At 51.2% G+C, this 26,530-nt stretch overlaps 3 protein-coding genes across 8 annotated transcripts in view; 2 read left to right on the forward strand and 1 right to left on the reverse strand.

Moving 5' to 3' along the window:
* The window catches only part of TMEM233 (transmembrane protein 233), a 52,794-nt gene extending 47,120 nt beyond the window's left edge, over positions 1-5,674 (forward strand). The window contains exon 3 of the mRNA XM_084762236.1: positions 5,532-5,674. Coding sequence (XP_084618362.1) covers positions 5,532-5,535 — 4 coding nt within the window. The 3' untranslated portion in view covers positions 5,536-5,674. The remainder of the gene's footprint in view (positions 1-5,531) is intronic.
* Positions 5,675-6,745: 1,071 nt separating this feature from the next.
* PRKAB1 (protein kinase AMP-activated non-catalytic subunit beta 1) lies at positions 6,746-17,513 on the forward strand. The gene is made up of 8 exons (XM_084762226.1): positions 6,746-6,902; positions 7,004-7,171; positions 9,396-9,559; positions 10,741-10,834; positions 11,088-11,202; positions 13,047-13,180; positions 16,049-16,117; positions 16,316-17,513. Exons 2-8 carry the CDS (start codon positions 7,013-7,015, stop codon positions 16,391-16,393), a joined length of 813 nt encoding a protein of 270 aa, XP_084618352.1. The 5' UTR covers positions 6,746-6,902; positions 7,004-7,012; the 3' UTR covers positions 16,394-17,513.
* A 3,923-nt stretch (positions 17,514-21,436) lies between these two features.
* Positions 21,437-26,530, reverse strand: part of CIT (citron rho-interacting serine/threonine kinase) — a 168,816-nt gene continuing 163,722 nt past the window's right edge. For all 6 annotated transcript variants that reach the window (XM_084762173.1, XM_084762172.1, XM_084762171.1 and 3 more), the window contains 2 exons: positions 24,856-25,162; positions 21,437-23,933 (listed from right to left, as the gene is read on the reverse strand). In XM_084762173.1, coding sequence (XP_084618299.1) covers positions 23,910-23,933; positions 24,856-25,162 — 331 coding nt within the window. In that variant the 3' untranslated portion in view covers positions 21,437-23,909. The remainder of the gene's footprint in view (positions 23,934-24,855; positions 25,163-26,530) is intronic.

A 26,530-nucleotide genomic window follows, 5' to 3' on the forward strand; every position in this document is an offset into this window, starting at 1 on the left:
AGCCTGCACCTACATACACACGCGCATACAACACACACATTTCAAAACAACTGACTCCATCTTCCTACAGTCTCCATAGTCACCAATGGTGCTTATTATGCATCCTTCCAGAACTTTCCATCTTCAAGAACGATGGTGCTAATAAAATGTGTCAACCCCCGGGTGTCTTCCAGGGTCGAGTGCTAAACCACTTTCCATGAGTATTTACAGTGTTGTGTTGGGACCACATCCACAGCTGAGTAGCCTCCCTGGAGCTCAGGGCCTGATGGGTCGGGTATGGCTGCAGGGAATGTTAGCACAGGGAGGTTTTTATTTGGGGGAGGGGGCTCAGGAGGGACCCTGAGACGGGTTACTAAGGAGCAGGGCATGTGTTAGAAGAGTTATTAACGCCATGGGCAGACAGAGTGTCTCCTCGGAGGAGAGCTCCATCGGCGACAGCAGAGGCAGAGGCACGCGGAACAGAGTACAGAAGTGGAGAGACAGAGGCAGAGTCTCTCTTTATAACTTTCTGAGGTGGAGGGGAGTTTTCACAGCACAAGCCTGCAGCCAGGCTCCCCAGCATGAGTCAGAGACGGGGTGGGAGCAGGATGTGTGCTCAGCAACACCCGCTTTGTTACAAACTCCCTTCTCGTGTGTGAGAGACCCTGCCAGTGGGACGGGCATTAGCTAGGGACTCGCAGTGTCTCTGTAGAGCGCCTGTGGGTGGGTATCTGTGAGAGGGGAGGCTGGCAGGGTCTGACATTACATTCTCAGAAGTATCATGGGAAAGAATCTTTTTAAAAGCACGCTCTTTGTGGTCTACCCATTTTGTACTTGTCCTGATAACTACTTGCAAAACATCCCAAGTACCTCTGCAGCTCGGAAGCCTTATCTAATTCGCTCTGACTTTTGGAAGGTAACTTTTCATCCCAGTGCGTACACGAGGGACAAAAGCAGGTGTGTGCCTCCTCTCAGAAAGCCCAACACGGCTCAGGGAAAGACCTCACTGTGTGAATCCTCACAACAGCTGACGCAGAAAGGGTTCCTAGAATGATTTGGCTTAGACATTACAAACAAACAAATAAACGAGCAAACAAACAAGCGAAAAAGCAAAACATACTATTGAGGTTTTCAGCTTCAGGTACCTTTTTAGTTGCTCTTTAGTTTTTAAAAGCTTTTATTGAGTGTTTGTGTGTGTGTGTGTGTGTGTGTGTGTGTGTGTGTGTGTGTGTGTGTGTGTGTGTGTTCACGCATGCGCGCACACGCGCGCACTTGCACACTAAGGAACACAGAAAAGGATTCCAGTCTGGCAGAACTGGAGTTAGAGGTTGCTGTGAACAGCCCTACAGGTGTGCTTGGGATGTGAACTCCTGTCCTCTGGAAGAAAAGCAAGTGCTCTTAACCCCTGGGCCATCTATCTCTCCAGCCCCAGACAACATTTTTACTTTTTTCATCAGAAGTGACCACATTTTCTCTTAGAGGAACCCAGGGACCCTGGCCACCCCATCTCTCTGTGAGGATTCTCTATGGCCAATGAGAGGGCTTTATGTTGGTTTTCCATACCCAAATCACCACTTTAAAAAATTTTTTTGTTTTTACTTTTAGTTTGTGTGGATGGTTTTTCTGCATGTATGTCTGTGCATCACGTGCATGCAGTGCCTGTAGTGGCCAGAAGGGGGCGTCAAATTCTCTAGAACTGGAATTACATTTAGTTGGGAGCAGACTTGTGAGTGCTGGGATCTGAACCCAGATCCTCAGGAAGAGCAGCCAGTGTTCCTAACCACTGAACCATCTCTCCAGCCCCTGCACAGATTGTTTTAGGTGAGGCTTCTGTGACAACAGCAGAGCCTGAAGGTTTTTGGCTTTAAATGTGCTCACTTTGGTTGTGGTCTCTGGAGCCAAATGAGAGAAAGACACACACATACACACACACACACACACACCCTCTGATGCAGCTATTTTGACGCTGAATATTGACAAGTGTCATTAAAAAAAAAACAGACAAACAAAAAGGAAAGAAAAAGATAAGTAACACAATGGGCTAGCATACAGATTTGTCTGGCATGTGCAAAGCCATAGATTTGATCTCCAATACTGTAAGTAAAAACAAATAACACAGCAAGTGACCAGACATAAACACTAAGCAGACTTTTGTAAATGGAGAGTCTGCCCTACCTGGACTTCCCACACGGGCCAGAGGCTGCTATGAATGTGAGTGCTTCTGTCTATGACAAATTAAAATAACACAGCAAGATTCACATCAGCAGTGTCCCAGGCCTCTGGTCCTCAGCCCTACCTCAGAAAGAAAGAAAGAAAGAAAGAAAGAAAGAAAGAAAGAAAGAAAGAAAGAAAGAGGAAAGAAGATTATCCAGGGCTGCAGAGATGGCTCGGTGACTAAGGGCACCTGCTGATTCTGCAGAGAGCCTGGGGTCAGTTCCCAGCATCCACATGGCAGCTCACATCCTTGCTTAACTCTTGTTCCAGTGTCTTCTTCTGTGGGCACCAGACATACATACAGTGCACATACATACATGTGGGCAGAACATTCAGACACATAGAGGAAAAATAATAACTAAATCTTCAAAAATATTCTGACCTCCCTGACGACTACAACATCTTTTAATGTCGTTTCCTGGAATTTAACTATGAGAACCAAGGCTCTGGCAATCGCTGAGCTTACCTCTAATTATTAAAAAAAAATAAAAAAATAAAGACATTGTGAGAAACTGTAAAATTCCAGCCTTGCTTGCCCAGTGGCCTGAGAACCTTTCCCAGTTCTCGGAACTGCTAACCTCAAGAGTTCCACCCTAATTCCCAGAACATAAGAATAGTTACATGCAAATTTATAGATATCAGATGTCCTCACAAGAGGTTCCCTCAGGCCAGATGTCCTAATATCCATATGGATTCCAGTGATAAGCCACCCCACCTGCTTTGTGGTTTTTGCCTTTAAAACTAGCCTGTAACAGCTACTCGGGGGTCCTTCGCCTCCCGAGTGCTGAGGGACCTTGACACATCAACAGTTGGGACCTTTGACACTGTCAGTAATAAATTTTACCTATACCTATACCTCTCAGCTGGTGTGACTTGAGTGGTCTCTCACAGCGACCCCCTTCCCGAATTGGACTCCCAGGGTCCAACGTTTTGGGCCAGGGTCCAACAATTGTTATTTATCAACTGTTGGTCCTGGGGATCAGACTCAGGTCACCAGGCTTGGCTGCAAGTGCCTTTATGCCCAGAGCCGTCCCTCCTACCAATACCTCTGACTCTTGAGGTAGTTATATAAATCAGGAAGATGTGCCTTTCCATCAGACAGCACAGTCTTAAGAACAAAAGTTTAGCCAAAATCTCAGTGCCCACTTGCCGTCTGCAGCAGGCGTCCCCGAGCAGGGCTCGGTGTTCCGCATCATGAGGTGGTGCTCGCAACCGTTATCTGAGTAAGAGCAGAAGTCTTGAGACTTTGCTGGCGCGTCTGAGTATCTGCAGAGCTCAGATAAGGGCCTTCGTCTGCACGCTGTTCTCAGCTCCAGCTGTTTCAGAGAAGAAGCCCACAGCCCCTGGGCTCCCTGCTGCCCGTGTGAGGCCGGCAGAACCAGGCTTAGAAAAAACGGCCCGTCTGCTCCAGCTCGGCTTATTCAGTGCCACGGGCACACCCAACAGCTCTGACTCCACTGAGGAACTTCAGACTGTTGGTCATTAGCGCCAGCGTATCCTTCTTGGTCCTCACTCAGCCCTTCCCTTGGCTCAGACAGAGTCCCTTGCCTATTTATACCTTTGCCTTCCTGTGCCCCTGTCCTCTTCTATACTGGATTCCTTTAGAGGTGGGGCATGTCTTATGTATTTTTGTTTACAGTCTCACTGGGGGAAAAAATAGAAGTGTATAAGCACCCAAGCATAGTTTAAAAAAAAAAAAAAGAAAGGAAAAAAAAAAGAAAAAGAAAAGTCTTTTAGACATGTAAAAATAGCTTAGGTAGGATCGCCACTGCACCCAAGGCTGCCCCTGACAAGCAGAACCCAGTGATGTCACTCACTAGAGATAACCAGACACTGACTGTCCTAGAACCCCATGACACCCGCTGGACATTATATAAGCAGTGACCAAGAGCAGTGCTATCCCCGCAGGATCCTGACCCTCAAATCAGAGACTCCTGTTAGGGGCTGGACCTGACCTTCTGCTAAGATGCCTCGCACAGGTGAGCAGCCTTGAGGAGTAGGCTTAGGACCACAGTTAGATAGAATGTGCCCCTCGTGTGATGACCCTCAGCATAATGAAATACAACTTTTGTTATACGAACTACGTATATCTACCTTCTTGCTCAGGACACAAGCTAAAAAGGCAAAAGTGTCCCTTCCGCCTTTTCCCACTTCAGAGTCGCTCCTTGCCAAGGGGGTCACCCATAGCTTTTGTAATGTATCCTTCCAGAACTTTCTATCTCCAAGAATGATGCTGCTAATAAAAGAGCCAACCCCTGAGTGTGTTCCAGTGTCAAACGCTAGCCCGCTTTTCCTGCGTTGTTCTTGACTGAGTCACAAGACAGGCCTATAAGATGGGTGTTCTTTTGTTGCTGGTTGCCCAGGCGACACCAGGGTGGAATTCGCTAACAGGTCAAGTCGGAATTTGACCCCAGGTCGGCTGACTTCTGTTAGTCTGTCACCTGGCTTTGGAATGTGGCACCTTATAAGCACCTCTTCTGACACACCCACAATCCTGGCTGTTTCTTTAAGCTTTACAGTGTGTGCCTGCATGCGCGCATGGGTGCCTGAGTGTGTGTTCACTAGCATGCGTGAGCAGTGCCACAGCACATGCGTGGAGATCAGAGGACAACTTTGTGGGGCTCTGGGGATGAAACTCAAAATGCCATACTGAACTATCTCAAAGCCTCTCCCCTTCCCAACACACACACACACACACACACACACACACACACATTTTTTTTCTTTCTGGTTTTTCTTTTTTTCTTTTTTTGGCTTTTCGAGGCAAGGTCTTTCTGGTTTTTCAAGACAGGGTTTCTCTGTGTAGCCTTGGCTGTCCTGGACTCACTTTGTAGACCAGGCCGGCCTCGAACTCACAGCGATCTACCTGCCTCTGCCTTCCGAGTGCTGGGATTAAAGGCGTGCGCCACCACGTCCAGGCAGTTACCCACTTTTGAGATTTGCTACCACTATGTAGCCCAAGCAGGTCTCCAACTCCAGACTGTCCTCCCTGAGCCTCTCTGGTGCTAGGAATTCAGGGGTACCCCACACCTCCAGCTGTTGCCTTCATTTAAAAAAATGTTGCTCAGATATTAAATAAAACGCAGTTAGCCTAATTCTTTCATCAACAAACTTCTGGGGTTTTAAATTTCTCTGTTTCATCAAATCTAAGACTCTTCTGGCTAGAAGCATCCTATTTCAGAGCAATAAAATGTTTTGAAATGTGCATCTTAGCATCAGTATAATAGTTAGAATCGATGCTTCAGAAAAACATGCTTGTACATCATTTTTATAGAAATTCACTAGAAATAAAATTGTCCATAAAAATTAATGAGTTCTTTTTGTTTGTTTGTTTTTAGATAGATACTGTCAAATTCCCTGTAGAAGACCATATGCCAGTCACCGGGGTCGCTGGTACGTTATCAAAATGTGTCACATTGCAGATAATACTAAATAATACTAAATACTAAATAAATGTTCAGTGGCTGAAATGCAAGACATAGCCTAGCAAACCCAATACATTAAAAAAAATAAACACAAGACAATATTTTTTTAAAAAGCCTTACAGTGTGAAGACGAGAACATTTTATTAAATGGGTCTGAAGCACTAACACATTTTATGCACAGTGTCTCCAATGTAGCTCCAAGGCACCTTTCAAAATGACTTATCAAAAGGCAGTACACTTGGAGAGCTGGGCGGTGGTGGCGCACGCCTTTAATCCCAGCACTCGGGAGGCAGAGGCAGGCGGATCGCTGTGAGTTCGAGGCCAGCCTGGTCTACAAAGTGAGTCTAGGACGGCCAGGGCTACACAGAGAAACCCTGTCTCAAAAAAAAAAGGCAGTACACTCACCTTAAAACAAACAACAACAAAACACTACTAACGCCAGTGTTTTTAAGCCCCCAAGCTACCACAGAAATCTTCAGGATTGCCGTTTTTTCTCAAACGCCGGCAAAATGATCTGCACCCGCACCATAGTCTTCAGAAATTCTGCTCTGGCAGGTCCGGAGAGGCCACAGTACTTTTGAAGGAGCACTAGGTTATTTTAATACATTCTACAGCGAGAGCCGGTGCACGTAAGGGAGAGACCTAAACGAGGGTTTGGGGTTTGTTATTTTAGGATTACGTGTACGAATGCTCTGCCTGCCTTGTGTAGATGGGCACCACCTAAGCGCCGGACACCCTAGGAGGTGAGGGTCGGGCGTCGGTTCCCCTGGGAGTCAGTCGTCCTGTAAGCGCCCGGAACCGAACCCGGGGACACCGCAAGTGCCAGCGCTCCCAATCGCCTCGCCATCCCTCCAGCTCATTGGTTTCCTAGTTGGATTTTCCCTTGATAAAGACCGCTTTAACAGGAGAGTGTGCTAACTGGGAGCGAGGTGGGTGGCACCGTCGGCGGCATCTCCGCTCGCTCGGGAGCGGGAAGAGGCGAGCGCGCGAGCGCCTCCTGCTGGCCGTCGGGAAGCTCGTCCTGGGAGAGGCCCCGGAACGACCCACTGCGACTGCGCGCTGAGCGGCCGGAGGAGGCAGCGGGCGAACTCAAGCTCCCGGAACGGAAACGGAAGTGATGTTGCGCTAGCCCCGAGTGCTCGGTCCGCACTGACCACCCTTACTTCGCTGGACCTGGCCGGAAGCGGAAGTTGTTAAGGAGTGAGGGGGCGGGGGTAGTTGCCCAAGAAGTGTCAGGTTACGCTCAGGCTCCGTTTGGAGTTTCTGCCGCGGCTACACCAGCAGGTAAAGCGGGGCTCAGTCAGCGCGCGCGGCCCGAGGGGCGTGGTCTGCGGTCCCGGGGGGATCCCGGCTCCCCACTTCCCAATTCCCTGTGTCACCCCCAGACCCCCGCCATGGGCAACACGAGCAGCGAGCGCGCCGCACTGGAGCGGCAGGGCGGCCACAAGACGCAGCGGAGGGACAGCTCCGGGGGCGCCAAGGATGGGGACAGGCCCAAGATCCTGATGGACAGCCCCGAAGACGCCGACATCTTCCACTCCGAGGAGATCAAGGTGCTGAGTCGAGGTGCCCCCGAGCCCTCTTGACTCAGGTGGAGGGGAGGGCCCCTTTGCTGAGTTCCCGCCACATTCCCGACTTCACCCCGGGAGGCAGCTGGCCCGGTCACAGCCCTCTTTGCTGTCCCGGAACCTGTGCCTAATTACCGATAGGAGAGTCACCCTGGGCTCCGTTGAACATCATTAAGGAGAAAGCAGCTCTGGGACCGAGTTTCAGATTCTTAATTAATTAAAGAGTCGAGCTCGCTGTAATTGAGCACCAGTGTCTACTTTTCTCTTAGGTGTAATTGATTGCGCGGCTTCACGGCGTTTTTTGTTTTTTGTTTTTTACTAACTTCAGGCCAACCGGCTTTTGCAGAAGTTGGCTTGGGAGTTTTAGTGTCGTTTTTGGAGGTAAAACAGGAGTACATACGTGAAGCTGAAAATGAAGTTGACTGACGGCTGTGTTTGGTTGTGACACTTTTGGCCCACCCTGCTAGCTTTATTTTAGACCCGGCAATTCCACTAGAGGTCGGGAGTCGCTCTCTGAACAGCAGCCGCCAGCAGCTAGGTACTCACTTCTCCCCCGCTTTACAGAAACAATGACCAGAGCGAACGATTTTTGCAGGTCAGGCTGAAAGTTCGTTCCTTCTTGAGCCGCATTCTCTTAACCACAGTAATGTGGCCCAGTGCTCCCGGCCACAGCGCCCAGTCCAAGGGCATTCGGTGATTTTTAGAAGGAAGAGCTAATTCCATAGTACAAACTGCATTTAGGAAGGCGGACTCTGACCAGCTTCGTTTCTTGACCATCCTGTTGCCTACTACTCAATACTGAAACAGGCTAACTGCCTGGCCACTCACTCCGCTTCCCCCAACCCTCCCCCCATACCCCCAGATTGAGCTAGGTGCCCATGTTGCTATTGTTGGGTGTAACTTTAAAGAGCCTTTGTGTATGGAACTGTGCCTTGTGATTGGAACTGCTCCCTGAGCCTGCAGCATTGGGGGAAAGGTATGCGCAGTGATCTTTGGAGCGCTACTTCTGCCGAGTTGAGATTGTCCCCACCCCTGGAAGTAATTTTGTCCCAAGGCTGTTTAAGAGGAAGTAAGAAGTATTTGTTGTAGCAGGTGTATATTCCCCATGCCCTCTGCTCTCCTTGCAGTGAGCTCAATGAACTTAGAAGCCGGTGGTGTTGCTGTTCTCTACAGGATCTGGGGAGGGGATTTAAGTGACGTTCCTTCCTGTTTCATCCGTGGTAACTGGGCTGCTGATCAAGTCAGAAATCCTTCAGTTGCCCCAGTTCAGCACTGTGGCTGCAGTTAATCAGCCTCTAAAGCAGGGTTCTCAATCTTTGGGGTGGGTGGGTCTCACGTCAGACACCCTGCATATCAGCCGCATTAGGACTCACAACAGTAGCAAAATGACAGTTATGAAGGAGCAGCCAAATGATGTTACGGCTGGGGTCACCACAGCACGAGGAGCTGTGTTAAAGGGGCGCAGCGTCAGGAAGGTGGAGAACCGCTACTCTAGAGCAGTTCCAGTTTGTTACTCAATCTATACTCAAGGTCCTGTGGCATCTGTCAGATAAGAGCAGATCCGTAATAGACGCCCTCGGGGCTCCCTTCAGGGCTTTCTCCCATCCTAGCAACTCAGTCTTGTCTTCTGACTGAAGAGTAGAAAGGATCCCGCCCAAGGGTGTGTTGCCCTGTTGGTTGTGAGCCTCTGTCCAGCTGGAGAGAATTATTTACCCTGTCTTACCTCACTGGATAGTAAGTATCATTTGCTGTAATGAAGGGACCAGTCCGCTTTACTTATCTCTCTCTCCTGGGTCCCCACTCCTTGCTGAATAACTGTCAGTTTTACCAGCTCTAAGGTCATTCCTAGAAAATTCTTAGATACTCTGAAGTCTTGCTTAATGGAGAGGGATCCCAAGCACTGAACTCACCGTGGACTGTAGGCAGTCTTCATCCAAGGAGGCCTTACAGCTTCCTCTCAACATTCTGTGAAGTGTAACTGCAGTAACAGTAGCTGATGATTAGACGCTGACTGTGTCAGATGATCTTGTCCTCACAACACCCACAGCCTTAATTTCATTAACTCCAGTTTGCAGGGGGCGCAGACACAGGTAGGTGGCAAGTGGCAAGAGCCGCCTGATCAGACCGCATTGTCGCTCTTAGGGTAACCGTCTGGTGTGGGGGCTCACTGGTGGCTGCCTGACCCTGAGTGAATGGCTCTGCTTCTTAGGCTCCAGAGAAGGAGGAGTTCCTGGCCTGGCAGCACGATCTTGAAGTGAGTGACAAGGCCCCCGCCCAGGCCCGGCCGACCGTCTTCCGATGGACAGGGGGCGGGAAGGAGGTCTACTTAGCCGGGTCCTTCAGCAACTGGAGCAAACTTCCCCTCACAAGAAGGTACCGGGCTGGGCACGTGTTTCAGCTGTGGACATTTGCTGGTTTCTAAAAACTCTCTGAGGGTGGACAGCCTAAAGGATGTTTTTGTAAGATAGATGCTGAGTGAGAAATGTTTGCTTAATGAGTCACAGCTCAGATCTCAAACCCTAGAAGTCACCGTCTTTAAATGAGTGTTTCTTAGAAGAAAGTACTATGTGGGCCGGCAGTATCTCTGTGCTGTGCTCTGGTACTCAGCCGGACATTTCTTCTGAGGAAGCTGTTCCTAGTGCTGGAGACAGTGCTGGGCTGGGAGCCTTAGAGGCTGGATCTGAGCCATTGCCTGCACTAACAGCCCCGTCTGTAAGGGGCTATGGGACCAGATGACCTCCCAGGCCCCTTCTGACTGACTCCCTGTGAGTTACTTTTGGAAGTTTGGAAGACATCATTAGCAAGGATATAGTGAGCTGCTTTACCAAAAACCCTGGTGTGAGTGCTTGGGAGGCAGGTGGATCTCTGTGAGTTCGAGGCCAGCCTGGTCTACAGAGAGAGTCCAGGACAGCCAAGGCTACACAGAGAAACCTTGTCTCAAAAGAACCAAAAAAACCTGGTGCAGACTTCTGTCTCCAAACCTTCACTAGTGACCATTTTTGGTAAACGGAGACACAGTGCCTGCTGTGCCAAGCCTGATTGTTGTCAGTGTACCTGTGTTTCCAGGGATACCAATGAGGAGGGAGGGGCCCAGGGGCCCAGTAGCTACACGTTAGTTCAAGTCAGGCAAGGAAACAACTGCACGGAAAAGGCTCAAGTGCTGGCACTCAGACAGGTTTGTGTACCCGTCACACTGTCCCCTTCTCAGACCAAGGCAACCTGGCAAAAGGGAGAGCAAGGCCGCGTGTGTTCACTTTTGTTGTCCCCACTCCTTTGCACCCAGGATCCAGGTGGTGCTTGGCACGCAGATGTGAAAAGCACGAGTGTGTTAGAAACGCCCTTTGTTGACCTTTCAATGGTAGGAGTCCAGTGCCTGTCTGTGAGCACAGGGAGTTTTCGGGACACTCTTGCCGCTGCTCTGCTGAGTGGCTTTCGTAGGTTGAGATGTGGCCGCAGATTGCTGACATGTTTGCTGTGCCGCAGCTGAAGTCTTGGTTGGACCTGGAGCCGGGACATCCCGCCCAGCTGACATGCTGTTTCCTCTCTTTCTGCAGCCAAAATAACTTCGTAGCCATCCTGGATCTGCCAGAAGGAGAGCACCAGTACAAGTTCTTCGTGGATGGCCAGTGGACCCACGATCCTTCTGAGGTACTCTGCCTAGAGCCCTTGGCCTCTGGGCACCTGGACAGCCAACACCAGCCACGTCCCTGGGGACTCGCTGTCAGGTCCCTTTTCCCCCGCGTGTGGCTCTGAGTTAGAGAGCGCCAGCCGCCAGGCTGCTGGTATAATTGAGCAAGAGTAGCTAGGCAGGCAGTGAGCGCTTGTAGCCAGGAACCCTAGTCCTCTGAAGAAACCCGCAGAACTTCCATGGTATGATTTGTGCCTGTCTGTCTCTTCCCAGCCAATAGTAACCAGCCAGCTCGGCACAGTTAACAACATCATTCAAGTGAAGAAAACTGACTTTGAAGTATTTGATGCTTTAATGGTGGATTCCCAGAAGTGCTCCGATGTGTCTGGTATGAACAGCTACTTTATCCCACGTGTGTGCAGGCTGGGTCTGTGCGGCCTGGACACCCTCTGTTCCCTTGTCCCTCACACCTGAGCAGGAGCTGCCCAGCCAGGTGGCACTTCAGCTCTCTGGGCCACATCCGCTCTGCTTGTTGGAGTTCAACCTCTAAGAGGCCATAGGTCACCGCCCTTGCCTTGGGGGGGGGGGGTACTCTGCAGTGCACTTGGCTGTGGAAACAGAACTAAACTCCATGTTACACCACAGGCGGAACTGAAGAGGCCCTAGAGGACACGCTAGGTCAGTAATGAACCAGCGCCAGGGAAGCTGCCAGCTCCTTCCCACTAGTGGTGCCTGGAGAGTTGCAGGCTGACAGGTGATAAACGGCACCTCAGTGACCTTGGCTCCACTTGTGCAGCCCATTAGCATTGTCAGGCCTCCTGACAGGAGTGGCTCCCTGTAGACACCATAGCACAACTCTCTTCTGGAAACGTGTTCTGTTCACTCCTGGTAAACAATAGTCACGGAGCCTTCGGTGACCTGGTTTCACCCACACCCCATAGGAAGAAACTCCCTGGTCCGCCACAGGGTCAGTTCAGGAGAGAAACGTGCTGCGAGCCGGATGGCAGAGCAGCTGCATGCTCCCTTTGTACATGCCCTGTGGGAGACAGGGAAAGTCCTCAGCACTAGGCCCGGCTGAGAACCTGGTCAGCTTCCTGAGGGGTTTTCCCTCGTTGCCTCATTGGGCCTGGAGGACCTGCCTCTGGGATCACTCACTGTTTCTAGTTCTGACGTTACAACTGTGAACTGACCTATGGGCTAGGTTGGCTGTGGGCTCAGGTTGTGGATCTGGGCTGAGAAACCCAAAAGTAGTGCTGTTTACTGGATCGCTGGCTGTCCCACACGGTTCCACGTAGGCAGAAGTTGTAGCGTGGAGGCAGGGCACACACTCCTCCCACCATGATGTGGAACTTCACATTACCCCACAGCCTTTAGTCAGAGTTCCTGTTGGTGGGCTGCAGCGGGGAAGAGTGCCAGCTCTAGAGTCCCTAGTTAGATCCTCACGCGATTTGCTGGTTTAATACCATGTATTTACTCCTGAAAGCTTGGTCCTGCCCGCACGTAATGCGTCTCCCAGTTGTTCTGAGATGCGGTTGGGTCATGTGAAGGGAGCCCCACCTAGGGAATGATGCTGAGAAAGTTGGCAGATCTGGTCCAGCTTTAGGATCAGGTGGCCAGGCCCATTATGGTATTTGGATAACAGCTCACTACCATTAGCCAGCCAGCCAGCCAGCCAGCCGGCACGGTCTGAGCTGCTTCTGACGGGTGAGGTACTGCGCTTCCCGAAGCTTCTTACTGTGTCTACATAGTAAAGACTCAGACCTGGGAGTGTAGCGCCAAAGAGCCTTACACTTAGGTCTTTAATGTGCCGGTGCCTTAAACCTGTATTCTGCCCGGTAGAGCCTGGAACTTAGGGTGGGCCACTCAATCCCCACTTGAAGCCTTGAACTTCTAGTGTTTTCCAAATCCAGCCTGAAGCAAGAAGGAAGCCTTATTCTGCTGACAGGAGAGGCCAGGTCATTAGGAATTAATTCCCTGTTAGTCCAGCCCAGCCGCCTGGCTTTGCCACACTGTTCTTTCACCAGAGCTTCTCAGTGTACCATTGATGTTTATTCTGAGCACCCAAATTCCAAAGGCATTCCTCATCCCATCCCCTCTGTTTTTCCTCTTTGGAGCTTGAGTATCTCTGAAGAAAATACCAATCTATATTGGGGGACAAGGACAGAAAACTAGATGATGATGCAACCCCAGAGCTCCCAGTCTCAAGAGTGTCTTGTCACCATCTCCCAACAGAGCTGTCCAGCTCCCCCCCAGGACCGTATCATCAGGAACCATACATCTCTAAACCAGAAGAGAGGTTCAAAGCCCCACCCATCCTCCCTCCACACCTGCTGCAGGTCATCCTGAACAAGGACACTGGCATCTCTGTGAGTACCCCATCCAGGTCTCCTTGCTGCCTGCATCTCGCGGTCCAGGCTGCCTGTGCAAGGCTGACGCCCCCGTTACTCCACCCCCTTCCTGGTCAGCTAGATCTTGGGACTCCTCCTCCAGCTGGATCATCTCAGAACCTAACTTTAATTACTGAGTTGCTTTTGGAAACATCAGCCTCCCTGGGGCAGAATTCGAGCTGCCTTAACACATTTCCCTGTGCCACATCCACCATGGCACATGATGGACGACCTTAGGATGAGTGACCCTCCATTAGGGAGTCCGCAGTAGTCCGTGCTTCACCCTCACGACCAGTTGTGACCCAGCTCCCAGCAGTCACCGAGGACTGAGCACCAGGGCACAGAGTCAAAGCGTAGACGGTGCTAGAGTGGTTACCCCTCTCAGCACTCCCCAGTGGAGCCACGTGTTGGCGCGCTGACTGTGTCTGTGTTGAGGGTTTCTCAAGGCTCCAGACTCCCCTCTGTGCCGAGTGTTCAAGCACAGACAGTGGCTGGTGTGGTCACTCCTGGGTATCCAGGAGGCTGGTGGTAAGAACCAGACAGTGTCAGACGCCACTGGCTGACCGTGTGCCCAGCACTGAGTTGGCAGTACTTCCCACAGCAGCCCGTGAGGAACTGTGAGGACGCTTAGCCACTGTCCTAAAACTTAGACTTGGGTGAGGCTGCTCCCCTCTCTCTTCTAAAAAGTTAAGAGGTTGGAAGACACTTAGTACCCTCCTTCGCTACGAAGGTGCCTCTCCTGTGAGGGAAGGCATGACCAGAGAAAGGCCTGGAGCACGGCTTCGAGAGAGCCCACACCAGGACCTGTCTGTCAGAGGCAGCCCTGGGCTCTAGCAGACCCTGTTCCCAGCTAGGGAGTGCTTCCCACACAGCTGTAGTTAGGCTTCATGGTGAGAGACCAGGGTATGGAGGTGGGGTGGCGCCCCAGCCTCTGAGAACGTGAACACTGTCACACACTGCTCGCCGCTCCTGTGGTGCCTCTCGCACTTGTCTCTCACGTCCAGGAGGCATTTTGTGCCGTTAGACCCCTATCTTCCCCACAACTACCCTTCTGCTTTGCTTGTCCTACTGTTTAAAGATCTTGCATATGTCACATGGTTCTGTCTTCCTGTGCCTGGCTTATTTAAAATCCACAAAGTGTATCCATGGTCTTGCAAATAGCAGTTTCCTTCCTTTTTAGGGCTGAGCCACATGCTATTGTTGTAGTTTCTTTTCCTGTTGCTGTGATAAAATATTTAACAAAAGCAATTAAGGGAGAAAGGCTGTGTTTGGACTCTGAAGTCCAGCTTCCAGGCCGCCCTGCCAGGGACAACAGCAGCGGGCGGCTGAGGGCGGGGCACTCGTTGTATCCATAGTCCTCCATAGTAAATGCGTGCTTCTGCCCACGCCCTGTGTGCAGCGAGGCGGCCAGCACCACGGGGCTGCTGTCCGTGGTCCTTTGTTACATACCTTGGCTATTGCAGGCCGTGCTGCAGTAACCGAGAGTGCCAGTGTCTCTTCAGCATCCCGATTCCCTTCCCTTTGGATGCATTCATGCACGTATGCACACACACATCACACAGAGACGTGGGTTGGGTGGCTGAATCATGGTAGTTGTATGTCTAACGTGAAGGATCAACCTTAGTGTATGTGGTCATCAGCAGCACAGAGAAGCTTTGAAGTGTTTCTTAACCAGACACATAGATGAGGATGTGAGTACCAGTGGGGTCATTCCACAGAACTTACACATCCCGGACATGGTGTGCTCCAACTATTTAGTCAACTCCAAAGATGACAGATCAGAACTGCATTATTTTGGGAAGCTCCCAGCAGCAGCTGGCTGAAGCAGCCTTCAGCTGAGGCATGCAGGCCAGCCCCTGCTCTCTATCAGCTATCCTGCCCAGCAGGCACTCACTGGCGACTGTGGCAGAGCTGCTAGCCTCTGAGGTGTGAAGCGGCACAGCAGAACCGGACGTGCTGGGAGGTGCTGCCAGGCCAGAGCAGACTAGGGTGGACTAGTACCTGACTTCCCAGCCCCTCCAGCTCACTTCCCTTTCTCCTGATGAAGTCAGCCTGTGCACTCATGTGACCACACTTCTTCCAGACTCAAACTCAAGCATGCGTGCAGCTTGCCACTCCTTAGTTCACCACTCAGAGCCCTGGTGCTCGAGACCCCTGTACAGCTTCATTTGGAAAGGCCAAGCCACACCTCCTTAGTTGTTTTCACCCTGCCGCATGGCCTGCGAGGCCTGCTGGCAGCTGTGCTATCTTGAAGGAACTTCTGGACTAGGATTCCCAGGGTGCTGAGTGACATGAACATGCCCTTCCCTCGAGCCACCACAGACTAGTAGCCTGAACTTCTTTGTCTTCCCTCACTGGAGTGCATTTTAAATTTGGACTGCAGAGAAAAAGCTCTAGCTGTCTGGGCTCTCGAAGTAGAAAGATGTGGAGAGGCCATGTCTGCACTCCAGCTTCCAGGCGCCTACTGTTCCCTGTTTCCTCATCTAGCTATAGAGGCCTGAGTTTACCATCCGACCCTTGGGAGCATTTGGCACTCTGCGCATTTTGTGCTCTGTGAAAGACTTTCAGTGGTCCTTGGTTTTCTGCTCTTGTCTGTAAGAGGATGGAGCAGGACCTGCCTCAAAGGTCAGGGTGAAAAGGACCTGAGACACTGCTGCATCCAGCTGGCACGAGGGAGCCTCCCTTCTCACCTCACCTGTCATCCCCACAAGCCCTTACACTGCCCGCCTTAGAAAGACAGGCCAGTCTCCTCCCCTTGGCTACCCTGACCATGCCGTGAAGTGAGGGGGAGAGTCATCGAGACACTGCAAATCTGACTTGCTCACACATCTTTTTTGCCCCTCACAGTGTGACCCAGCGCTGCTGCCGGAGCCCAACCACGTCATGCTGAACCACCTTTATGCACTGTCTATCAAGGTAATGACTTGGCTGGCCTAAGAGCGAGGACCCCTCACGCCAGCCTGGAGTGCTGACAAGCAGAGCAGCCTTTGGGGTCTCGGGCTCTGAGGGCGGGCCCAGGAGCTTGTGCTTCCCTTAAGCCTGTGGTGGCGCTCGTGTCCTCTGAAGCCTTAGTCACTGACTCTGTCCTGCCTTTGGTCATGTCCACCCTCTTAGGATGGAGTGATGGTGCTCAGTGCAACCCACCGGTACAAGAAAAAGTATGTCACCACTTTACTCTACAAGCCTATATGAGAAGCTCAGCACCAGCCATGGCCCACCGGAAGGGACAGCAGGCAGCACTGGGCTCTCCACGTGCATGCAGATCCTCACTTCATTGTCTGGGACATTTCACCCCCACCCTAGTCCTCCTCGAAGGTTCGTCCAGACACAGCCTCTCTAGAAGAGTCCAGAAATGGGGACATGACGGCTGTGTGCAGTCCCAGCACCACAGTGCACAAGGCTAGTGTGCTCCGAACACGGCTCCTCAGCTGGTCAGACCTGACTGCCGCCATGCTGTAAAACCTGGGGAGCAGAAACTGGAGAGACAGACACACACACACACACACACACACACGTCTTCACCATCTGCGTCCACAAGCCGCTGGCCTGTCCCTGCTGAAGCCTGGCTGTGGAAGTAAGCGATATCCAGCCTTGCCTGTCCTTCCGAATCAAAGCAGTAGACCATAGGTTCTATGGAAACCCAGATGTCTGGTTTCTAGATGCAGCTTTGCAATCATTGCCCGACACTGTGCACTAAGACCTTTTTAACCAGAGTGGCTGGCTGTCCACTCCCACCTAAGGCAATAAGTCACCGGGATCAGATCATGTGACTACACTCAGCAATAACCGTCTTCAAACCCACTGCCGTATTTGCCATTAAGCTGATGATCCTGAGGACTGGCCACCACGGAAGGCTGTCCACTCCATATCTCCATTGTAATGGTGGCCATGTTTCCATGACAGCTTGGTATAAGCACCCACCTCGTTCAGCTCCAGCATGTGCTACTCAGCTGGGGACCCGTGTCTCTGGTGAGCAAAGACTGTGACAGTAGTTGTCATTGCTTGTTCGAAAGTAACGTGAAGCCCTACGGCAGCCTGCTAGAGTCCCAGCAGGAAGACATCCTTTAGATTAGCATGAATGAACCAGTCTTAAACTCAATTTGGTTTCCATAGTGATGCCACGGATGTACCTATTGGTACAGGTTCCTGTCACCCATCAGCAGAAGTTACCATTTGTTCTTGGCAGAGGCACGAGAACAGACTGTGGCGTCCAGTATTTTGGGTACCTTTTTGTTACTATTTCTTCAAAACACTGAATTTTTTTTTTCTGTCTTCTTGACATACACGTTTCAATAAAGCTTTGTAAGAGTAACTGGAGTAAGTTCTGATTCTACTCAACTTTTGAAGAAAAGATTAGAACTTCCAGGTTTATTCGGTGCTATCTTGTGGCACTCTATACTGAGTGGACCAGACAGCTGTAAGTGGCCACTGGCTGCCACACTGTGGGCCTCGACAGCCGGGATCAACTAGAAGGACGTCTCACGTGTAAACTGGCTCTTAAGGCCCCAGTGAGATGGCTCAGTTGGTGAGAGCACTAAATAGCAAGCATGAGGTCCTGAATTCAGATCTCAGCATCTTCAGAAAAGTCCTGTGCTGCAGCCCAGCACGGAAGTGCAAACCCTGGCCAAACAGATGTCTAGTTAATACGTGAGTTTGAGGTTCACCGAGACTGAGAAAAGGGGGAGGGTGATAGAGAAGGGCAGGTCGCAGTCCTGTGGCCTCCACCCGTCAGGGGCTCAGACAGCCAACTGAGAGTGCCGTGTCGCCCTATGAGTTCATGGGCGGCTCCTATGGAGCCAGCAGGCACACCTCTGTACTCCACGTGCACATTTAGAAGATCTCATTTTCTCCAGGCACAAGGAAGTCCACTGCGGTCCAGGAGATACCCACAGTCCCAGGGAGAGATCCCACATCCAGGAGCTAAAGGCAGTGGAGGCAATTCCCTCAAAGAAAGGGAAGAGGCAGCCCAGCCACGTCCTTTGTGCATTGTGGCCCAGGTCACTCTGGCCCTGTGAGCCTTCTCTGTGGAGGAGGACTGGTTAGTGAACTCTTACTCAAACTGCTTTCTAGAGGACATATTTCCTCCCCTTGGAACTTAAGCACATTACTCAGAGGGCCAAAGGTAAGGCCTGAAATTACTAAAACTTAATGCTACTGCCAGATCAGCACAGTGCTTCCTCAGCATCCTCGTTTCTGCTTCTATCCCTGCTCCCATCGTGAGAATCCCCAGACATTCAAGTCAGGGAATAAAGTAGTATAGTATTGACACATAAGCTACACACATCTTCCTGTATGCTTAACGCAGTGTACATGTATGCAAATAGTTAAGCTGTACCATTTGGGGATAACAAGATACAAGTCCTTGGTAAACTTGTCATTTGGGTAGGTGATACGAGTGGGTGCCAGGGCGGCTGCCTGTATAACTCCTCTCTAGGCTGTTAACCTGAACAATAAATAACCATATGAAAACAGTGAATCCAGAGGACCCAGGCAAGGCCCCTTCCTTCCTTCCTTCCTTCCCTTTGTGTCTGCTTGTGGGTGCAGACCTGAGGGAAGCCGACAGTGCTGCACAACCAGGTCACCACTTGACAACGCCAGCCTCTGAGTCCCATACCAGATGGCTCCTAGGGGGCTGGACTAGACAAGATGACACGTTAAGACTCCCTTACCTCACACTAGGAGCCACAGAACATGGATGGGTTGTGGCCACAAACCGGAAGTCAGGGCACTGGATAAGGAAATGGCAGTGTGGCCATCGGCTGCTTAGGAAATCCTAGAAACCTTTGAGTGAGTTCGGAGATCAGAGCATTTTAGAGAAGATTCTTGTTTAATCCGGTTCCTTGACTGTGAGCCAAGTTCACATTCAAGTTTCTGTTGAGTTATCTGGTGTCCTGTCCAAACGTCCGTTGTCTGTGCTGTGACGGTTTCTAAAGATGCTGTTTAAAAAGTAGATCACAAGAGCCCCTCCCCGACCCTCATGAGGGACGAAGGCCTTACGACAGAAGTCACATGAATTTTAGGCTAGCTTGCCTTTATGACTTCCACCATTTGAGGACAAAGCCTGGCTCTGGGAAGAGTTCAGACACAAAAGTGTCAACTTGGAAGACAACAGCAGCCCTCGCCAGGCAACCATACCCATAGTACCTGGTCTCAGATTTCCTAATCTCCAGAGCTGCAAGAAATACATTTGTTCTTTATAAACTGCCCTGTCTCAAGTAACTGACTGTAGCAACACTACACAGAAATGCCCACGCGTGTTTACAGAGGGTCTGAATGGTGTGAGGAAGGCCCACGCCTGGGTCAGACAGCTCTTCCGATGAGTCTCCCACACCTCTAACCATCAAAACCTTGAGCCTTCTGCCGTTTAGCCTCACATCTTCAAGGGAAAGCAAGGAAGTTGTGAACATATGCTTCTTCTAAAGTCCGTCACCTCAGTTAATTGTAGGAATCACCTAGAGTCTTCCTTAGAGCTGTCTCTGAGTCCAAACCTTGGAGGAACTCCTACATGCCTGCTCTGTGGGACGTGGGGCGTCTCTAGGGCCCACAACAGTAGGCCAGCCATTACTGTTGCCCCACCCCTACCCCAGAGGAAACTCCACAGCCAGGGAGACCAAAAGACAGCTCCAGGGCCACAGCCTGAGTCAGTTCTTTTTTCCTATTCTGCAGGGGCCTCGGGTTCGCACAGTAGCAGTCACTCAAAGTGCTGCCAGCCACCTCTCATGACCCCTTCTGGTCAAACAGCCCTATTACTCATTGACAGACCCAAGGGGAGGCGGCAGTTGCTGTACTTGTATTCCAGCCACAGCCCCCTCACACTTCAGGCAGCATTAGCAGAACCTAAACCACCAAGAACGATCTGACCGGAGCAGCCCCTGACTGGACAGAGCAGGCCAGTTTGTTGGTCGTGGCACTACAGACATGCATCATTCTTAGTGGGGATGAATGCTGTCTGGGAATTATGGAGTATTTAGAGCACCGGCCCTGACCTCTCCACTCATTGGATACCACCTAGAAGCCACACATGTGGCAACCAAAACCCAAACCCTAGCTGTTACCACGCACCCTGTGGGGGAAGGCGGGCAAACGGCGCTGCTGAGAGTCACTGAAAGGAGCCAAGGTGACTGTGGTGGAAGCTCTGCTGCCTCACCCCTGCAAGGCCAGCCTCATCTCTTGCTGTGGGGGCTTTATGTGTGTTCTAATCTGACCTATGGCAAAAGGACCTTTCTGCAGGCAGACTTAAGTAGATGATCTCTTTAGGCTCCAAGGCCCTAACATTTCATGATCACGAGACTTGGTATGCTTTCAATGCACTGAGTTTGGTGAGAATTTAAGTTTTAAGTGTAACCTGACTTGACTTCACACATGAATGCAGAGAGGCACTGGGGAGGGCTGGGCCTTATTTTACCATGTGACTGAGTAATTTCATAGTTGTGTAGACATCGTCCCTTCAGGTCCAAAGGGCTCTCGGCACATTCCCCGTTTACTTAGCTTGTAAGGTAGCCCCTAGCTGCCAAGAAGCCCTAAGCTAGTAACTCATGGTTAGCTGATGGCTAATGGACATTTTCTCATGTTTGGGAAGAGGTTGCAACACCTCACTTCCTCCTTTGTGAGTTGTTTTCTTTCTTACAATCACAAGAAACAGTCTATCGCTCCCATTAAAGGCCAGTCAGATTTGACCCTCAAAGGCAACTTTTAATTTTATCTGATTACCTTATCATGTTTTAATCAGAGGTTAAAAGCAATAGGTATCCTGGGGTGGGGAGAAAACCATTTTTCTGGACAACAAAGTACAAAGTGGCGGAGACATTTACCTTGCAGACAGTAACTGTCCAGTCAGAACAGGAAGCACTCATAGCTGAACTCTCTCCAAAGAGAGAAGTTCTCGTGGCCTCCTGTAATGGGATCAGAAACATCTTGTGTTGACCTGTTTTCCTGGTTAGCTGCCTTGAGGCTAATCTGTTCTAGACTAATCCTTTTTTAAAGAAGCCTGGCTGACTATTTAAGGAGCTTTCCATTTCCCTGCCCTGAAAAACCACCTTAACCACAGGTCCCTGCTTCACAGAAGCGCTGACCAAACTACCTGCGCCCAACTCTTTAATTCCAAGAGCTTCCAACTCTAGCCACTGGCCACAACCCGCAGAAAAGCCTCCCTCAGAGTGGAAGTGTGTGCCACTGAGCCTGCACTGGCAGTGGCTTTCTTTGGTCTCTGACAAGAAAAGATGCCAAGGGCATGGGCATTTTGAGATCATTGCTTTATTTCACTATTGTTCAACAACAAAGGTCACTGCTCTCAAGGTGGATCTGGAACTGTCCACACATTCTCCTTGTTCTGAATAAAAAAGGTGATGAAGAAAAAAGCCTGTACTTTTTGGAGACCTAGAATCTTATTGATGCTAACAAGCTTTTGACTGTGATTTGGGGTTACGATTATTTCCTGCTGGCATCTCGGTGGTCACACAGAGAGCTCCCCACTTCAGCGGAGATGGCCGTCCACTACTACCACCGTTGAAAACAAAAGTGTTGAAAAATGCACCTTTTACAATAAAAAAGTAGAAACCAATTCAATTTCCTTTTTTTTTTTTTTTTACGAATATAAAGTTTCTTGTAGATATGTACAGTCTTTTGAGCTAGCTCTATGTAGCAGGAAGCAGTTCACAGATGAGACACGCAATATACATTGTCAGGGCTCAAGATGCCCGTTTCTCGTGGAGGTCCTAAATGAAATGCCGAGACTGAAGACCAGTTATCAGTGACCATTCCAAATACTTGTGGACCAAGAGACAAACACTTCAGCAAACAGCCAGTCAGATCTGCCCTAGGGGGATGGGGGCAGGGAACTTGACCCCAAAGACTCCAAGCAACACATAAGACACTGCAGCAGGGCACTGGGTGTGGAGGGTCACAGGCGGTTCAAACGAGAAAGCACTTAGGTCAGAGACGAGCAGGAAGGAGTCGGCGTTTGGGCCAGGTTGTAATCTGGGAAGTGACGTGGACTGTGGACACGTGAGCTGAAAACACAGACACGGTCACCTGCTGCGGTGGGGACAGGTCTACCTTTCAGCCTACCTAGGGTGTGCCTTGGTTGTTGAGGCTCGCCTAAGAGTCATGGAGAATCCAAAGCAGGAGAGGCCTTGTGGGAGATTAAAGGCAAAGATAAGGCCGCTAGTTAGCTTGCCAACTGCAAAGCCTCTAAGTTGGTTCTATCCAGTTGCCAGGAATTCTGCGCTCTAAAGAGGGCGGAGAGACTGGGGAGCCGCACTGCACCTAAGGGGGAACTTGGCAGCCCCGCACGGCTGGCCGAGTTGAGCTGCGGCTTCTCTCCCATGTCCTGGCCTTAGGTCCAGCCCTAGGGAGAGGCTCATCTGGGAAGTCACAGTCTCGTTGGGTAGAACCGTGCTGGGTTCTGTGTGCACACACAGTCGTCCTTGAAGTCAGCAGGGGACTTGAAGGTGGGCGGGAAAACTGAGGGACAAGAGTGGTTTGCTGAAATCCTTCTCAGGTCGTAAGGCTTGAGCGTTTTTTGTTTTTGTTTGTTTGTTTGTTCAGTGCTACGATTGCAGCCTGTTGGCCAGTTAGTTGACAAGTCATCAGAGGGTCTGGATTTGGTGGGGCGATGGGATGGCAGCAATACATTGGTAGAGCAACCCAGGGAGGAGCCAGCCAGGTCAGGGGCAGCACATGCAGTGAACCGCCATGCAGGGGTCCCAGACGGGTCCCCTCCCCATTCCAGAGGAGTGAAGAGCGACACAGCAACCCTCAGAACAGGGGGTGGGTGCCCTGGTCCCAGGCCCAACCCCAAGGCCTATTGATGCTGGGCTTGGAGCGAGTCTATCGCGTGCTTCCCTGGCCAAAGCTACACGGAGAGCTGGGGAAGCAGGCTGGGTGGATGACGCTGAGGGGAGGGAGAGGAGAGCTTGATGACGTCCCTTGGCCCCAGGTCACTGCCTCTGAGCCGAGGCCGGACTGACCCCCATACATTCTCAGCTGGTGGGAGGGAAAGTTGTCAAGGCCATCAAAGGCAATGAGGACAGTAAACATTTGGCTATGATGTCACCCTGGGTAAATCAGGGCCATCTATGAGAATGGACCGGAACAAGAATGAAGCTACGTGAACACGGGAGGCTAGCCAACCAATGGGGGCTCTTCTACGCTACGTTTCAGGGGCAAAGACCTGACGGTATGATCTAGCTAAAAACGACTACAACAGGAAATACATCGCTATCCAAATCTACTAAGAATTCTGTTGTCTTAAAAAAAAAAGAAAGAAAGAAAGAAAAAGAAAAGAAAAGAAAGGAAGGAAGGAAAAAGAAATCAAAACCAAAGAAGAACCAGCCAATCCGAGCTCTTAGAGTAGCTAGTAGAATTCCAGCCACAGTCCATGGCCGGGTCGGTGTCCTTTGCCGGACAGGTTCAGGCTGGAGCTAAGTACAGAAGTCTGTGAATGCTGTGAAAGAGGAACAGTGCAAAGAGGATGAACGCAGGAAGGTGCCCTGCCCCAGGGGGAGGGCGGAGAGCGCTGGCAGCGCCTAAGAGCCTTGGCTATCTGCACCCCTTGGAGATGGGGGTATCTGTGCCAAGGGCAGTCTGGACCCAGCTGTGCTGAACACGGGCCGAGCAGACGGGCGCTGGGGTCCCCTGCAGCAGACGCCCAGCACTTGCGCGGTGTTTTCCTGCAGACTGAGATGAGGAGGTGCTTTCTGGTTGAGGCTTACACTGAAGACTGGTCCCAGACCTAGGAGCAAAAGGGAGAGGAGGGGGGTTTAGCATGAAAGCTGGGATCTCTGTAGCGCCTGCCTTCTCCTCCAGAGGTTGCCAGTGGTGCCAAAGAGAACAATGCCAACTTAACAGAGCCAGCCCTTCAAGGCACGGGGTCAGGGAGGAAGCCAGTAACTGAGAAAACCCCAAACCCAATTTACTCAGTTGCACGCGTGCACACAAATGCACAGAGTTTTACTGTGGAGACATCTTTTTCTTTCTCTGCCAGAAGCAGCACTGTGTACAGGAGTAGCATCAGCAGGGGAGTACCACTCAGAAAAGCATCCCCTGGCGACAGGAAGGTGTCTAAAGTGGGCCCGAGATACTGGACAGCCCACCGAGGAGGATGGCGCACCCAGGACCCGTGCGTGCATTCCTGAGAGCTGCTCACTTCCCTTCTCCATCTGCCGACTCACACACTAGCCTGACAATCACATGGTACCACTCCACACTACGAAAATGCTCCAAGTTCTGGGTAACTTTCCAGAAAAATACCAGGGACTCCGATGTGTAAGTGTTGGCCTGTGTGTCTTGAAGAGGTCTAGAATGGTATCCACTGTATTTACATGGGGCACACATACTTATTTGCACGTATGCACAGAATAGGTCTAGAAGCCACTAACACTGCCTCTAGGGCAGGGGACATGCCCGTTGGCAGCTGTCACATTCTGAGGTACACACACACAGGCACACGCACATGCACACGCGCACACACACACACGTGCCTTAAGTCACACATGTTGTCATTTGTGGAGGAAGCCCCTTAAAGCACATTTTGTTCTTAAGCTCTTACTTCCCATGGCCCGAGTCGCAGAGATGGAGTTACGCTTTTCTAAGAGCTGAGGGGCAGCTTCCGGCCACATGAGGCCTGTGTAGCCCTAAGGATGCTGCCTCCTTACCTTGTTAACCTGGGACAGTGGGGTCCTCACGGCTCCTGCAGGCAGCCTGCCCCTGCTGCTGTCTTCAAACAGCCTCCCAGGAGACCGCTCTCTCCTTGTGCTAAGCATCCGGCCTGGGGACTTCTCCCGCTCCAGAGGACGTCCTGGAGACTTGTCCCTGCGCAGCTCTGTCCGGCCCTCTCGGTCTCGGTAGCGGTGGGGTGTGCTTGGTTCTCGTGGGTGGCTGGGGCCTTCTGGTGGCGCTGGGCTGGAGGCAACACGTTTGGTGATGTGCTCGTTGTACGTGGGCGGGCCTCGCTTGTTGGGGCTGACAGGGACAAGCAGGGGTGTCAGGGACTGAGAAGTCACACACCTAAAGCTGCAGTCCTTCCCCTCCAAGGCTCTAAGCAGACTCCTTCTCACCGGTTTAATTTTTAATTTGGTTTAATTTTTGAGACAAGGACTCACTATGTAGCATCAGCTAGCCTAGAACTTACTATGTAGCCTAGGCTGGCTTCAAGGTCATGATCCTCCTGCCTCAGCTCCTGAGGGCTAGGCTTAAAGACAAACTACCATTCACTCTTGCTAGAAGAAACTTAGACCTGAGGACGAGGACAAAGGAGGCCAGGCTTCCAGGTGTCAGTGCCAGCTCCACTTCCCGCGTACTCACCGAGCTCCCACCCCGGCTAAGTCCGCAGCACTTTGCCTCTGTCTCACAACACCGCCAAATGGGAACTAGCTGTGAGCAAGCTGAGCCCTCGCTGCACAGCCGAGTGCATGGCGGTGGAGAGGCCAGGTGAGCTGGTCTGGCTGTCTTGATCTCTATCATGCCAACCTGGGGGTTCCCAGAAGTCTCCTGTTAGGGCTGAGCCTATCACATCTCAGATACCAGAGGCCATCAAGACCCTTAGTGCAAGGGGGCAGTTTTGAGAAAGGCTGCGACTGTCGGGGGCAGGGCCTGTAACAGCTTTTTGCCCAGTGCTTGGTCACTTCTCCTCACAGGTAGCTTTCCTCGTTTTTATGGCAACTGATATAGCTGCTTGGGCGGCTCAACATTTCCCGTCATGGCAATAAGATGACCTAAAGGCACAGGGTGACACATCGGGTAAAGTTAGGAAACCACGCAGGGCAGGCAGCGACAGTCTGGATAGCTCAAAAACCCACTCTGGCCCACAGACTAACCATTAACAGCCTCTGAAAACACAGGTCCCTCTGCGCCTTCAGTGTAGTAAAAATTAAAGCCAAGGCCTTGTGTGTGCCATGCAAGCCATCTACTAGGGAGCTATAACCTTCTTCACCCAGCCCTGGGACACTGGGACCTTTTGGAAGGATCAATCCAACCCTGGCCCTAACTACCTGGGGGAGGAACTGTAAAGCAGCCATTTGCAGAGGTGACCCTCTAGGTGGTCAGCTGGCTGTGAGCAGCTATATGCCGTGGCCTCGCCCGCCCGACCCAGCACAAATGCTCCGGAAGCCAGCCCCACTTTATGTCTCTGGGGTATAAATGTAAGAGAACCCATTTCTGTACCCTGTAAACTCCTTGGGCTGCAGAGCTCAGAGAGACAGAAGATGCACTAAAACAAACAAATCCAAGGGAGACAAATGCATTATGCCTGTGTGTAACGAAAGAGAAACTCAGGGCTGTAGAGATGGCTCAGGGGTTAAGAGCACTGGCTGCTCTTCCAGAGGTCATAAG

Source organism: Acomys minous (genome assembly GCF_964271855.1).
Source record: "Acomys minous genome assembly, chromosome: 16".
In the NCBI taxonomy this organism is placed as follows: domain Eukaryota; kingdom Metazoa; phylum Chordata; class Mammalia; order Rodentia; family Muridae; genus Acomys; species Acomys minous.

Coding starts and splice junctions, on each gene's coding strand:
- PRKAB1 (XM_084762226.1), top strand. CDS start 7,013: ATGGGCAACACGAGCAGCGAGCGCGCCGCACTGGAGCGGCAGGGCGGC. Junction 10,835..11,087: donor GGACCCACGATCCTTCTGAG/GTACTCTGCCTA, acceptor GTCTCTTCCCAG/CCAATAGTAACCAGCCAGCT. Junction 11,203..13,046: donor GAAGTGCTCCGATGTGTCTG/GTATGAACAGCT, acceptor ATCTCCCAACAG/AGCTGTCCAGCTCCCCCCCA.